The sequence below is a fragment of the Macaca mulatta genome, chromosome X (genome assembly GCF_049350105.2).
Source record: "Macaca mulatta isolate MMU2019108-1 chromosome X, T2T-MMU8v2.0, whole genome shotgun sequence".
Taxonomy (NCBI): Eukaryota; Metazoa; Chordata; class Mammalia; order Primates; family Cercopithecidae; genus Macaca; species Macaca mulatta.
Genome location: NC_133426.1, coordinates 114,902,754 through 114,914,966, shown reverse-complemented (window position 1 = coordinate 114,914,966; position 12,213 = coordinate 114,902,754). Strand labels below are relative to the sequence as shown.

Sequence of the window (12,213 nt, the reverse complement as noted above, 5' to 3'; positions counted from 1 at the left end):
GTCTGTGCATGCACACATGCATCTTTAAATAAAAAGGAAATGCCCTACTAAGCAAATTAGGTGTGTAAGAAATGTATCTATAGCACCTAGTGCAACCGGCACTTATAATCTAAATGCATATATAATATCACAAATGTTTTTGTGCCTTTTTTCAAAGCATGCTTTCTCGTATTTTATGACATAAATTTACTTTGATGGGCCACAATATGGCTTCCACATTTTTATCTGTACTTAGATGTGACTATCTTTCTTAGTCACCTCTCTCCCTCTTCTCAACAACATGTCTGTATTATATTCTGTATAGAATTTATAGTCACTGCACTTAAAAAGAACAAAGGGAAATCTACTTTGGGCCAATAGTTTCTATTTTCTGTCTTCCTTTTCTTTGGAGCAAGTTGGAAAGTTGAGCTATCTATATTTTCCGTCCCTTCCATGCCCCAGTGCCTAGCACATTCAGGGAAGCAGATGTACAATGGTTAATAGTAAGACACCTGAAGTCATACTTTGATTGGGTTTGAACCCTGACTCTGCTACTTACCAGCCGTGTAAGCTGGTTAATTTAACCTCTCCGGGCTTCAGTTTCCTCATCCATAAATGGGGAGAATTATAGTACCTACTTCATTGAGTTGTGAGTATTCAAAAGATAATACACGTAAAGTGCTTACATGGTGAATAGTACACAGTGAACCTATGATAAATTTTAGCTGTTATATACCCGTCCTCTTAAATGTCCACACCCTCACTCCTGCCTCTGACAGTCTTTATGCCTTCCTGTGTGGCTTTATGCTGGGGAAGTTGTATGGACATTAAAGGCACTTCCCAATTTAACATTTGAATATGAGTGGATTTGGCAACCTGGGGATTCCTGTTGTCATGGAATGCAGAATTAGAAGATTCCCTCCAATCCCCTCATTTTAAGTACCACTGAAGGAAGTTAAGATCCAGAAAGAGAAAGTGACTTACCTGAGTTAGAAGAGTCTAAATAAAAAAGGTCTCCTAATCACTAGCTCCAGGCTTTCCAGTGTTCACAATTCTCCAATCAAAATAATGAAGCCAGGCTCATGAGGAGCTGACAATGCCTAATTTCCTCTCCTGCCTTTTCATCAGCCTCTTCCTGTTCCTTCCTCCAAGCTAAGTGAGGGCCTCTGAAGAGGATGTCTCCTCAGAAAGATACAAATCTCAGAGCAGCCACTTTCCAAGCTCTGGCTTTATCTGGGTGCTGGGTTGTTAGCAGTTTCAGGTTAAAAGGTCTTTCTTTACCAATCTATAAGAATGTAATGGTAAGGAAGAAAAATTAAAGCCTCCTTTCCATCTAGCTGTAGTGGCTAAAAGTTCTATACAAAATCAGAATAAACTGAGACAGTGCTACGGTCAGCAAAAGATCTAAAACATAAGAAAAACTTACTAGGTCTGATATTGTTTCTGAGATCCATGGGTTATCTAGAAGTCCCTGAGTGTTTTTATCTAGCCAGAGAAGTATGTGAGAGTAATAAATATGTAGCCCAATCACGAAAGGCTAGAGACTGGTTAGTGATACCAGGAGTGGGTCCGTGTTTTTTGAAACCCAAGGCTTCTAGAATTTGGGGATTCTCCTTTAAGGAACAGAATAAAAATATATTACCTGTGCAAATTGTGCAAAAACCTATAACCATGTAAACTCACTACTAGGGCCTTTCGGGGCCTTGGAAGGGGCCTGTCCAAGCAAAAGTTCTGAGACTTAAGCTCCGTTGACTACAAGGTAAATCCACCTCAGAGTAGCATTAACATTAAGCAAGAAAATGCTCTGCCAACTGTTAGGCAGGAATCTAGATTCAACATGGCGGCATTACCCGGTGTAGCAGGCCTTTTGTTAAAGACTCCCTTCACCCTTGTACATACCCGCAGACTTACATGCGTCAGAGTTCTGGCTGGGCAACCACACTCCCCCATGACCTGCAGCTCACCTGCATTCCACAAGTTCATAAACAGCAGTTTCGGTTGACAGTTTCCAAAGACCCCTTCCTCATGACCCTTACTCAACTCCTGCCGTAGTAGTTTCAATACCCCCCAGGCCCTGTTTGCACAACCAGCTTCCCTACCTCTCAGGCTATAAAAAGCCCCTACCCTCCTCCCTCAGCACGACTTCCTTGGCCCACACCTTTGGACCGAGGAACCTTGCCCATGAGTCCTAATAAAGGCTATTCTCACTGCCATTTGCCTTGTGTCTTCGTTCCTGGTTCAGCTCCAGCCTCAGTTTACCTTTACACCAACCCAAGAATAAAAAGTACAAACCCTGAACCACAGGTGCCTACCTCATCTGGGTTCTTACAGACAAATGCTACCAAATCTTACCTGTTTTAAGGAGATGCTGCTTCCCTAAGATCCATACCAGCTCATCTGTATCTGGATATTCTTCTAGGTAGTCAGTGAAAATAGTAATCTGGTTTTCATACTTGGATAAAACTGAAAGAAAATGAAAGAAACTTAAGTAAAATTTAATAGAAGGGGCTTACCTCTGTGGCTGACTGATTATTACCTTTGCTCTGAAGGTGAAAGGTCAGCAGCTTGAATCTAATGAAAGCAATTCCTTTTCCTTGAGGAACAAAGACACTCACAAGACCTCTAAATCCTTTAGCTGAAGGATTTCCTCTTGACCATCTCTTTTGACCTTCCCTTTCTCAAAGTTCCATTTAACACCATCTCTAAAAAATCATTTGGCCACAGTTACTTCAAAACATTTTATACCATAGGGCCTTCTTTGTAAATAGCCCATTATCGAGCTTCCCCTACTCTGAGTGTATTGAGGTGATACAATACATGCACACCTAACTCCTGCCCATGTCACAGGGAATATCATGAGGTTTGTATTGCGAGGTTTCCAGTGGCCAGTGGCTTGGAAGGTGCTGTGACAAGTCTGAATGTTTGTACAACTGTGTATATGGTAATATTTTAGCTGGAAGATCAGATGTTTTCATAATATTTTTATTTGCCATTTTAGTCACATATGGCTTCTGCAAAGAAGGATCTTGAAGTTAACGGTAAATATAATTTGTTCTTGGTATTCACAGATGACTATTAAGATATAATAAGAAATATATATTTAGTTTCTATCCCTGTTTTCTGGCACAGAGCTCCTAAAACCTTTGTTATGGTGAGTGATAGGGATACTTTGTGCATCTTTTGTTCTGAAATTTGGCCTCTCTGCCTGGTTCCTGACATAGAGCTCCTAGTGAATTTCCTGGGTGATAAGAGCATCTTCTGTTCTAATGAAGTATCTCTTGGTGGGCTTCTGGATGGAGGCTGGTTACCAGAAAGACTAAGCCATGATTAGAAGCTTGGAACTTTCAGTCCCAACCCCCATCCTTTGGGAAGGGTGGAGACTGAGTCAAAAATTGACTTCATAAAAATCCCTGGACTGTGGGATTTGGTGAACTTCTGGGTTGCTGAATATGTGGAAGTGTCTGGGGGGTGGTATGCCTAAAGAGGGCATGGTTGCTCTGTGTCCCTTTCCATATGCCTTGCCCTATGCATCTCCTCCATCTGGCTGTCCATCTATACCCTTTGTGATATTCTTTATAATAAATGGGTAAACATAATAAAATGTTTCCCTGAGTTCAGTGAGTCATCCTAGATTATGGAACATGAGGAGCGGGTCATGGGAACCCCAATTTATACCTGGTCAGTCAGAAGCACATATAGCTGGGACTTATGACTGGCATCTGAAGTGGGGCAGTCTTGTGGAACTGAGCTGTCAGCCTATGGAATCTTACTCTAACTCCAGACAGATAGTGTCAGAATTGAATTAAATTATAGGGTACACTATTGGTATCTTGTGGAGAATTGCATGGTATGTGGTATCACAAGAATTGAGTGGTGAGTGTCAGAGTAGAAAACAGTTTGATTTTCCTATCTCACACAACTATGGTTATCTCTGAAGATAAAGTATCCCCCAAAATATAACTAAACCTCACTAGTTCACAAGCCATACTTTTCAAACTTATGACCATGCAATATGGGAGGAGTTAAAATTCAAATTCACTTTTGTACCAAAAGAGATGGGGTTTCACTGTATTAGCCAGGGTGGTCTTGAACTGCTGGCCTCAAGCAATCCTCCCACCTCAGACTTTCAAAGTGTTGGAATTACAGGCGTGAGCCACCACACCTGGCCTCTCTCAGAATATTAGTTACAAAGAACTTTTGAGATAGTACCCCTTCAAAAGTCAATCTTGAGTCTTTTAGCAGACCTTTTCCTCAAATTCACTTTTGTTCTGAAATTTGGCCTTTCTCCCTGGTTCCTGACATAGAGCTCCTAATGAATTTCCTGGGTGATAAGAGCATCTTCTGTTCTAATGAAGTATCTCTTGGTGGGCTTCTGGATGGAGGCTGGTTACCAGAAGGACTAAGCCATGATTAGAAGCTTGGAACTTTCAGTGCCAACCCCCATCTCCTTAAAAAAATAAATAATAATAATTTTTTAAGAGATATTATATTGTAAATAGTAAACATATTTCCAAGCCAGCCCACAAAACCTATTTTAATCTGTAACTAGAAAATTTAAATTGATAGTTTATTTCATAGTTTATGGTGCTATATCTATGAGAAAATATATTTCAAGTTCAAAGCTAAGATACTCAACACACACCTCTTAACTCATGGGGGCTCATCAGCCCCTATGAGGGGAGCACAGAGAAAGTAGGGGACCATTTGTACAACTACAGGTAGCTGCAGAGATTCTCTAAAAGAAATCCCTTGAAAGGATAAATTGTTTTATTTTATTTTGTTTTTGTTTTCTAACCAAGGGCATGTTGTTTTCATAGAAATAAATGCTCCTAAATATAAATGAGTCTGTTCTGATAAAAAAAAAAAATGAGTCTATTTTGATCATATAAATATTTTGTTGGAAGTTGAAATTATAATTTGTACAAGCACTTTTAGAAACACAGCTGAGATCGAGACCAGCCTGGCCAACATGGTGAAACCCCGTCTCTACTAAAAATTCAGAAATTAACTGGGCATGGTGGTGCGTGCCTGTAGTCCCAGCTACTCGGGAGGCTAAAGCAGGAGAATTGCTTGAACCCGGGAGGCCGAGGTTGCAGTGAACCGAGATTGCGTCACTGCACTCCAGCCTGGTGACACAGCAAGATTCCGTCTCAAAAAAACCAACCAAACAAACAAAAAACTGTTAACCAGGGATATTACCTTTCTTAAAATATCTTACGGAATTCCAATCATTCAGGGATTTAAGTAGCCTTTCTCCTCAATATATTTTAATTACTAAGATGATAGTCTCTGCAGTGTTTCAAATTTAAAGAAGTTAGAAACAGCCATTTTGTTCCCCAGTGAAAATTCATCACTACCAAATCTGACAGGGAGCCTGTGCCATCTTAGCCTCTCTGCTGCTGGCCTCAGCCCCTGGCCCATGCCCAGGAAATACCAGGCTAAAAATGATTATCCAGGTCAGGCCATCCCCAGGAGGTGGTGGACTGAGGCAGGGCAAATCACACTGTGTACCACCCCACCCTACCCTCTAAGCCTCACAGGCAGAAGAAATCCATTTTAAATGAACATCTAGTGTAGCCTAAAAAGAGAGAAAAAATCAGAAAATAAGTAACTTGAGTAGACTGTAGGAAAAGGGTAACCTCTCTGGCATTGCCTTCGTAGGGGTGAGGATGGGTGGCATTGGATGAATGTACAGCATGTATGCATATAAGCCTTGGGTCTTTTTATAGTACTGGCCAAAGAAATACCATTTCTCTATCGCCAACCCTGTCTCAGTGAGTCACTGGCCAGTTATCTGGTCAAATTAGTAAAGCCCTTTGAAGCCTGTGACAACTGCCCTGCTTCATTTGGGATGGCTCTGATAAAAATGGCAGCCAAAGAATTTGACTCTTGCACTTCACCCCCTCTCAGGCCTAGCTAGGCCAGCAAGAAGTTCATTATAGTCTCTATTCTTCTTGATTCTTCTCTTAAAAGATAGACACCCTGATTGCAGTATGTGAGTCCATGGCCATCCCTGAATCAAGGCTACATGTATGGAACAAATAAAAGAACAGAAAATGAAATTAACAGAAACAAGAAGCAGTGACATGGGAAGATTATGTACATGGGGGTCTAGGGAGGAAAGAGGAACAGGTCTTACATAGGGAGAACTCAGATGAAAAAGCAATCTGGGAAGTGGATGAGGTGCAGAAGTAAAATATCATTTCCAGTACAATTGCTTCTGATTAACAGCAATATGTTTTATTTCAAATTTTTCACAAACTACCTTTGTCTTGCCTTTAAAAGTAAACAAACCATATATCAGGCTGATATGAGTTCCCTGCCTTCCCAGTCTGTTTAAAGAGATAGGGACTATGAGAGGTGACAGCATGCCGGCGGCCCTCGCTTGCTCTTGGCATCTCCTCGGCCTCGGCGTCCACTCTGGCCACGCTTGAGGAGCCCTTTGGCCCACTGCTGCACTGTGGGAGCCCCTCTCTGGGCTGGCCGAGGCTGGAGCCAGCTCCCTCTGCTTGCGAGGAGGTGTGGGGGAGAGGCACGGGTGGGAACCGAGGCGTGCAAGGCACTTGTGGGCCAGCGCAAGTTCCGGGTGGGCATGGGCTCGGTGGGCCTCACACTTGGAGTGGCCAGTCAGTGCTGCTGGCCCGGGGAATGAGCGGCTTGGCGCCCTGGCTGGCAGCTGCTGGGGGGGGTGTGCCGGGTCCCCGGCAGCACAGGCCTGCCGGCTGTGCTCGAATTCTTGCTTAGCCTTAGCTGCCTCCCCTCGGGGCAGGGCTCAGGACCTGCAGCCAGCCATGCCTGAGCCTCCCCACCACTGTGGGCTCCTATGCGGCCTAAGCCTCCCTGACGAGTGATGCCCCCTTCTCTGCAGGGACCAGTCCCATTGACCACCCAGAGGGGCTGAGAAGTGCGGGTACATGGCTTGGGACTGGCGAGCAGCTCCGCCTGCGGCCCTGGTGTGGAGTCCACTAGGTGAAGCCAGCTGGGCTCCTGGGTCTGGTGGGGACTTGGAGAGCCTTTGTGTCTGACTGGGGGATTGTAGATGCACCGATCGGCACTCTGTGTCTAGCTCGGGGTTTGTGAACTCACCGATGGGTGCTCTGTGTCTGGCTTAAGGTTTATAGACACACTGGTGGGTGCTCTGTGTCTAGTTAATCTGGTGAGGACTTGGAGAACTTTTGTGTCTGGCTGGAGGACTGTGAATGCACCAGTCCGTGCTCTGTGTCTAGCTCAGGGATTGTGAACGCGCCAATTGGCACCCTGTCAAAACAGACCAATCAGCTCTCTGTAAAATGGATCAATCAGAAGGATGTGGGTGGGGCCAGATAAGGGAATAAAAGCAGGCTGCCCGAGCCAGCAGCAGCAACCTGCTTGGGTCCCCTTCCACATTGTGGAAGCTTTGTTCTTTTGCTCTTTGCAATAAATCTTGCTCCTGCTCACTCTTTGGGTCCACGTCACCTTTATGAGCTGTAACACTCACCACGAAGGTCTGCAGCTTCACTCCTGAGGCCAGTGAGACTACAAACCCACCAGGAGAAATGAACAACTCCCGACGGAAGGAACGAACAACTCCAGATGTGCCACCTTAAAAGCTGTAACACTCATCGTGAAGGTCTGCAGCTTCACTCCTGAGGCCAGCGAGACCACGAACCCACCAGAAGGAAGAAACTCTGAACACGTCCAAACATCAGAAGGAACAAACTCCAGACACACCATCTTTAAGAACTCACCACGATGGTCCACAGCTTCATTCTTGAAGTCAGTGAGACCAAGAATCCACCAATTGCAGACACATTTTGGCGACCATGAAGGGACTATCGCCTATCGCCAAGCGGTGAGACTATCACCTATTGCCAAGCAGTGAGTACCATCGGACTCCTTTCACTTGCTGTTCTGTCCTGTTTTTCCTTAGAATTCGGGGGCTAAACACCAGGCACCTGTCGGCCAGTTAAAAACAACTAGCGTGGCTGCCGAGGTAAAGACACGGGTGTCAGGCTTTCTGGGAAAGGGCTCTCTAACAACCCCCGACTCTTCGGAGTTGGGAGCGTTGGTTTGCCTAGAACCAGCTTCTGCTTTTCCTGTACCTCTGGGCTGAGCCGAGGGTCGACAGAGAGGAAAGCCATGTAGCTCCAGGGTCCCGACAACAAGTTGGTTGACCCTGCAGCCATGAGCAGAACTCTCAAAGGCGTGTCACCCAAGCGAGACTTGCCCATCTATCCTATCTATCCTGACCCTTGCCCCCTGGGTCTTAATGCCTGCCAGACAAACTTCCTCTCGCCTCTCTTCTCTGAGGTTAGTCCTGCTTCTAAAAATCGCTCCCTGTCTCTGGTGCTTTTCTAGTTTCTCCTATAAGAATGACTTCTAGTATAAACTCTAAGACTCTGTTACCTTCTTTAGGCACCCTGGCTCACCAATCAGAAAGACATAATTTTTGCCCAAAGCCCCATCGTAGGGGGGACTATCTGGAATTTTAGGATCCTTCCTCAGACAAGCTGGCCTAACAAAATCTATTCGTGAAGCTAGGATATGGGGAGCCTCAGAAATTGTATCCTTCCTATTCATATAAGTGAGGACAAAAGGTGTCACTATTCCAACCCTGGAGATCCCTTCCTTCCTTCAGGGTATGGCCCTCCACTTCATTTTTGGGGCATAACATCTTTATAGGACATGGATAAAGTCCCAGTACTAACAGGAGAATGCTTAGGACTCTAACAGATTTTCGAGAATGCGTCAGTAAGGGCCACTAAATCTGATTCTTCTTGGTCCTCCTTGTGGTCTAGAAGGACAGGCAAGGGTGCAGGTTTTCAAGAATGCATCAGTAAGGGCCACTAAATCCGACCTTCCTCGGTCCCCCATGTGGTCTGGGAGGAAAACTAGTGTTTCTGCTGCTGCGTTGGTGAGCGCAACTATTCTGATCAGCAGGGTCCAGGGACCATTGCAGGTTCTTAGGCAGGGGTTGCTTCTGCTGCTGCGTCAGTGAGCACAACTATTCCAATCAGCAGGGTCCAGGGACCATTGTGGGTTCTTGGGCGGGGGAGAAACAAAACAAACCAAAACTGTGGGCAGTTTTGTCTTTCAGATGGGAAATACTCAGGCATCAACAGGCTCACCCTTGAAATGTATCCTAAGTCATTGGGACCACTTTGACCTGCAAACCCTGAAAAAGAGGCAACTCATTTTTTTCTGCACTATGGCTTGGCCCCAATATTTTCTCTCTGATAGGGAAAAATGGCCACCTGAGGGAAGTACAAATTATAATAATATACTGCAACTTGACCTTTTCTGTAAGAGGGAAGGCAAATGGAGTGAAATACCTTATGTCCAAGCTTTCTTTTCACTGAGGGAGAATACACAACTATGCAAAGCTTACAATTTACATCCCACAGGAGGACCTCTCAGCTTACCCCCATATCTTAGCCTCCCTATAGCTCCCCTTCCTATTAATGATAATCCTCCTCTAATCTCCCCTGCCCAGAAGGAAATAAGCAAAGAAATCACCAAAGGACCACAAAACTACCCCCCCCCCCCCGCCGGCTATCAGTTATGTCCCCTTCAAGCTGTAGGGGGAGGGGAATTTGGCCCAACCTGGGTACCTGTCCCCTTCTCCCTCTCTGATTTAAAGCAGATCAGGGCAGACCTGGGGAAGTTTTCAGATGATCCTGATAGGTACAAAGATGTCCCACAGGGTCTAGGGCAAACCTTCGACCTCACTTGGAGAGATGTCATGCTACTGTTATATCAAACCCTGGCCTTTAATGAAAATAATGCACCTTTAGCTGCAGCCTGAGACTTTGGAGATACCTGGTATCTTAGTCAAGTAAATGACAGAATGACAGCCGAAGAAAGGGACAAATTCCCTACCAGTCAGCAAGACATCCCCAGTATGGATCCCCATTGGGACCTTGACTCAGATCATGGGGACTGGAGTCGTAAACATCTGTTGACTTGTGTTCTAGAAAGACTAAGGAGAATTAGAAAAAAGCCCATGAGTTATTCAATGATGTCTACCATAACTCATGGAAAGGAAGAAAATCTTTCTGCCTTCCTCGAGCAGCTACGGGAGGCCTTAAAAAAAGTATACTCCCTGTCACCCGAATCATTTGAGGGTCAACTGATTCTAAAAGATAAGTTTATTACCCAATCAGCTGCAGATATCAGGAGAAAGCTCCAAAAGCAAGCCCTGGGTCCTGAACAAAATTTGGAGGCATTATTGAACCTGGCAACCTCGGTGTTCTATAATAGGGACCAAGAGGAACAGGCACAAAAGGAAAAGCGAGATCAGAGAAAGGCCACAGCCTTAGTCATGGCTCTCAGACAGACAGACCTTGGTGGTTCAGAGAGGACAGAAAATGGAGCAGGCCAATCACCCAGTAGGGCTTGTTATCAGTGTGGTTTACTAGGACACTTTAAAAAAAGGCTGTCCAATGAGAAATAAGCTGCCCCCTCGTCCGTGTCCACTATGCTGAGGCAATCACTGGAAGGTGCACTGCCCCAGAGGACGAAGGTTCTCTGGGTCAGAAGCCCCCAACCAGATGATCCAACAACAGGACTGAGGGTGCCCGGGGAAAGCGGCAGCTCATGTCATCACCCTCACAGAGCCCCGGGTACGTTTAAACATTGAGGGCCAGGAAATAGACTTCCTCCTGGACACTGGTGCAAGCTTCTCAGTGTTAATCTCCTGTCCTGGACGACTTCCTCAAGGTCTGTTACCATCCGAGGAATCCTGGGACAGCCTGTAACCAGGTATTTCTCCCACCTCCTCAGTTGTAACTGGGAGACTTTGCTCTTTTCACATGCCTTTCTTGTTATGCCTGAAAGTCCCACACCGTTATTAGGGAGGGATACATTAGCCAAACCTGGAGCTATTATCCACATGAATATAGGGAACAAGTTACCCATTTGTTGTCCCCTACTTGAGGAGGGAATCAACCCTGAAGTCGGGGCATTGGAAGGACAATTTGGAAGGGCAAAAAATGCCCGCCCAGTCCAAATCAGGCTAAAAGATCCTACCACTTTTCCTTATCAAAGGCAGTATCCCTTAAGACCTGAAGCTCATAAAGGATTACAGGACATTGTTAAACATTTAAAAGCTCAAGGCTGAGTAAGGAAATGCAGCAGTCCCTGCAACACCCCAATTCTAGGAGTACAAAAACCGAACGGTCAGTGGAGACTAGTGCAAGATCTTAGACTCATAAATGAGGCAGTAATTCCTCTATATCCAGTTGTACCCAACCCCTATGTCCTGCTCTCTCAAATACCAGAGGAAGCAGAATGGTTCACAGTTCTGGAGCAGAATGGTTCACAGTTCCGGACCTCAAGGATGCCTTATTCTGTATTCCTCTGTACTCTGACTCCCAGTTTCTCTTTGCCTTTGAGGATCCCACAGACCACACGTCCCAACTTATGTGGACAGTCTTGCCCCAACGGTTTAGGGATAGCCCTCACCTGTTTGGTCAGGCACTGGCCCAAGATCTAGGCCACTTCTCAAATCCAGGCACTCTGGTCCTTCAGTATGTGGATGATTTCCTTTTGGCTACCAGTTCGGAAGCCTTGTCAGCAGGCTACCCTAGATCTCTTGAACTTTCTAGCTAATCAAGGGTACAAGGTGTCTAGGTCGAAGGTCCAGCTTTGCCTACAGCAGGTCAAATACCTAGGACTAATCTTAGCCAGAGGGACCAGGGCCCTCAGCAAGGAAAGAATACAGCCTATACGGCTTATCCTCACCCTAAGACATTAAGACAGTTGCAGGGGTTCCGTGGAATCCCCTGCTTTTGCCGACTATGGATCCCCAGATACAGTGAGATAGCCAGGCCCCTCTATACTCTAATCAAGGAAAACCCAGAGGGCAAATACTCATCCAGTAGAATGGGAACCAGAGGCAGAAACAGCCTTCAAAACTTTAAAGCAGGCTTCAGCTTTAAGCCTTCCCACAGGACAAAACTTCTCTTTATACGTCACAGAGAGAGCAGGGATAGCTCTTGGAGTCCTTACTCAGACTGATGGGACAACCCCACAACCAGTGGCATACCTAAGTAAGGAAATTGATGTAGTAGCAAAAGGCTGGCCTCACTGTTGATGGATAGTTGAGGCAGTGGCCGTCTTAGTGTCAGAGGCTATCAAGATAATACAAGGAAAGGATCTCACTGTCTGGACTACTCATGATATAAATGGCATATTAGGTGCCAAAGGAAGTTTATGGCTGTCAGACAACCGCCTACTTAGATACCAGGTGCTACT

At 45.4% G+C, this 12,213-nt stretch overlaps 1 protein-coding gene across 5 annotated transcripts in view; it reads right to left on the bottom strand.

Annotated features, from left to right (window-relative positions):
• The window catches only part of ATG4A (autophagy related 4A cysteine peptidase), a 72,863-nt gene that overhangs the window by 25,836 nt on the left and 34,814 nt on the right, over positions 1-12,213 (bottom strand). For all 5 annotated transcript variants that reach the window (NM_001261491.1, XM_028841766.2, XM_077987731.1 and 2 more), the window contains exon 2: positions 2,332-2,442. In NM_001261491.1, the coding sequence (NP_001248420.1) occupies positions 2,332-2,442 (111 nt within the window). The remainder of the gene's footprint in view (positions 1-2,331; positions 2,443-12,213) is intronic.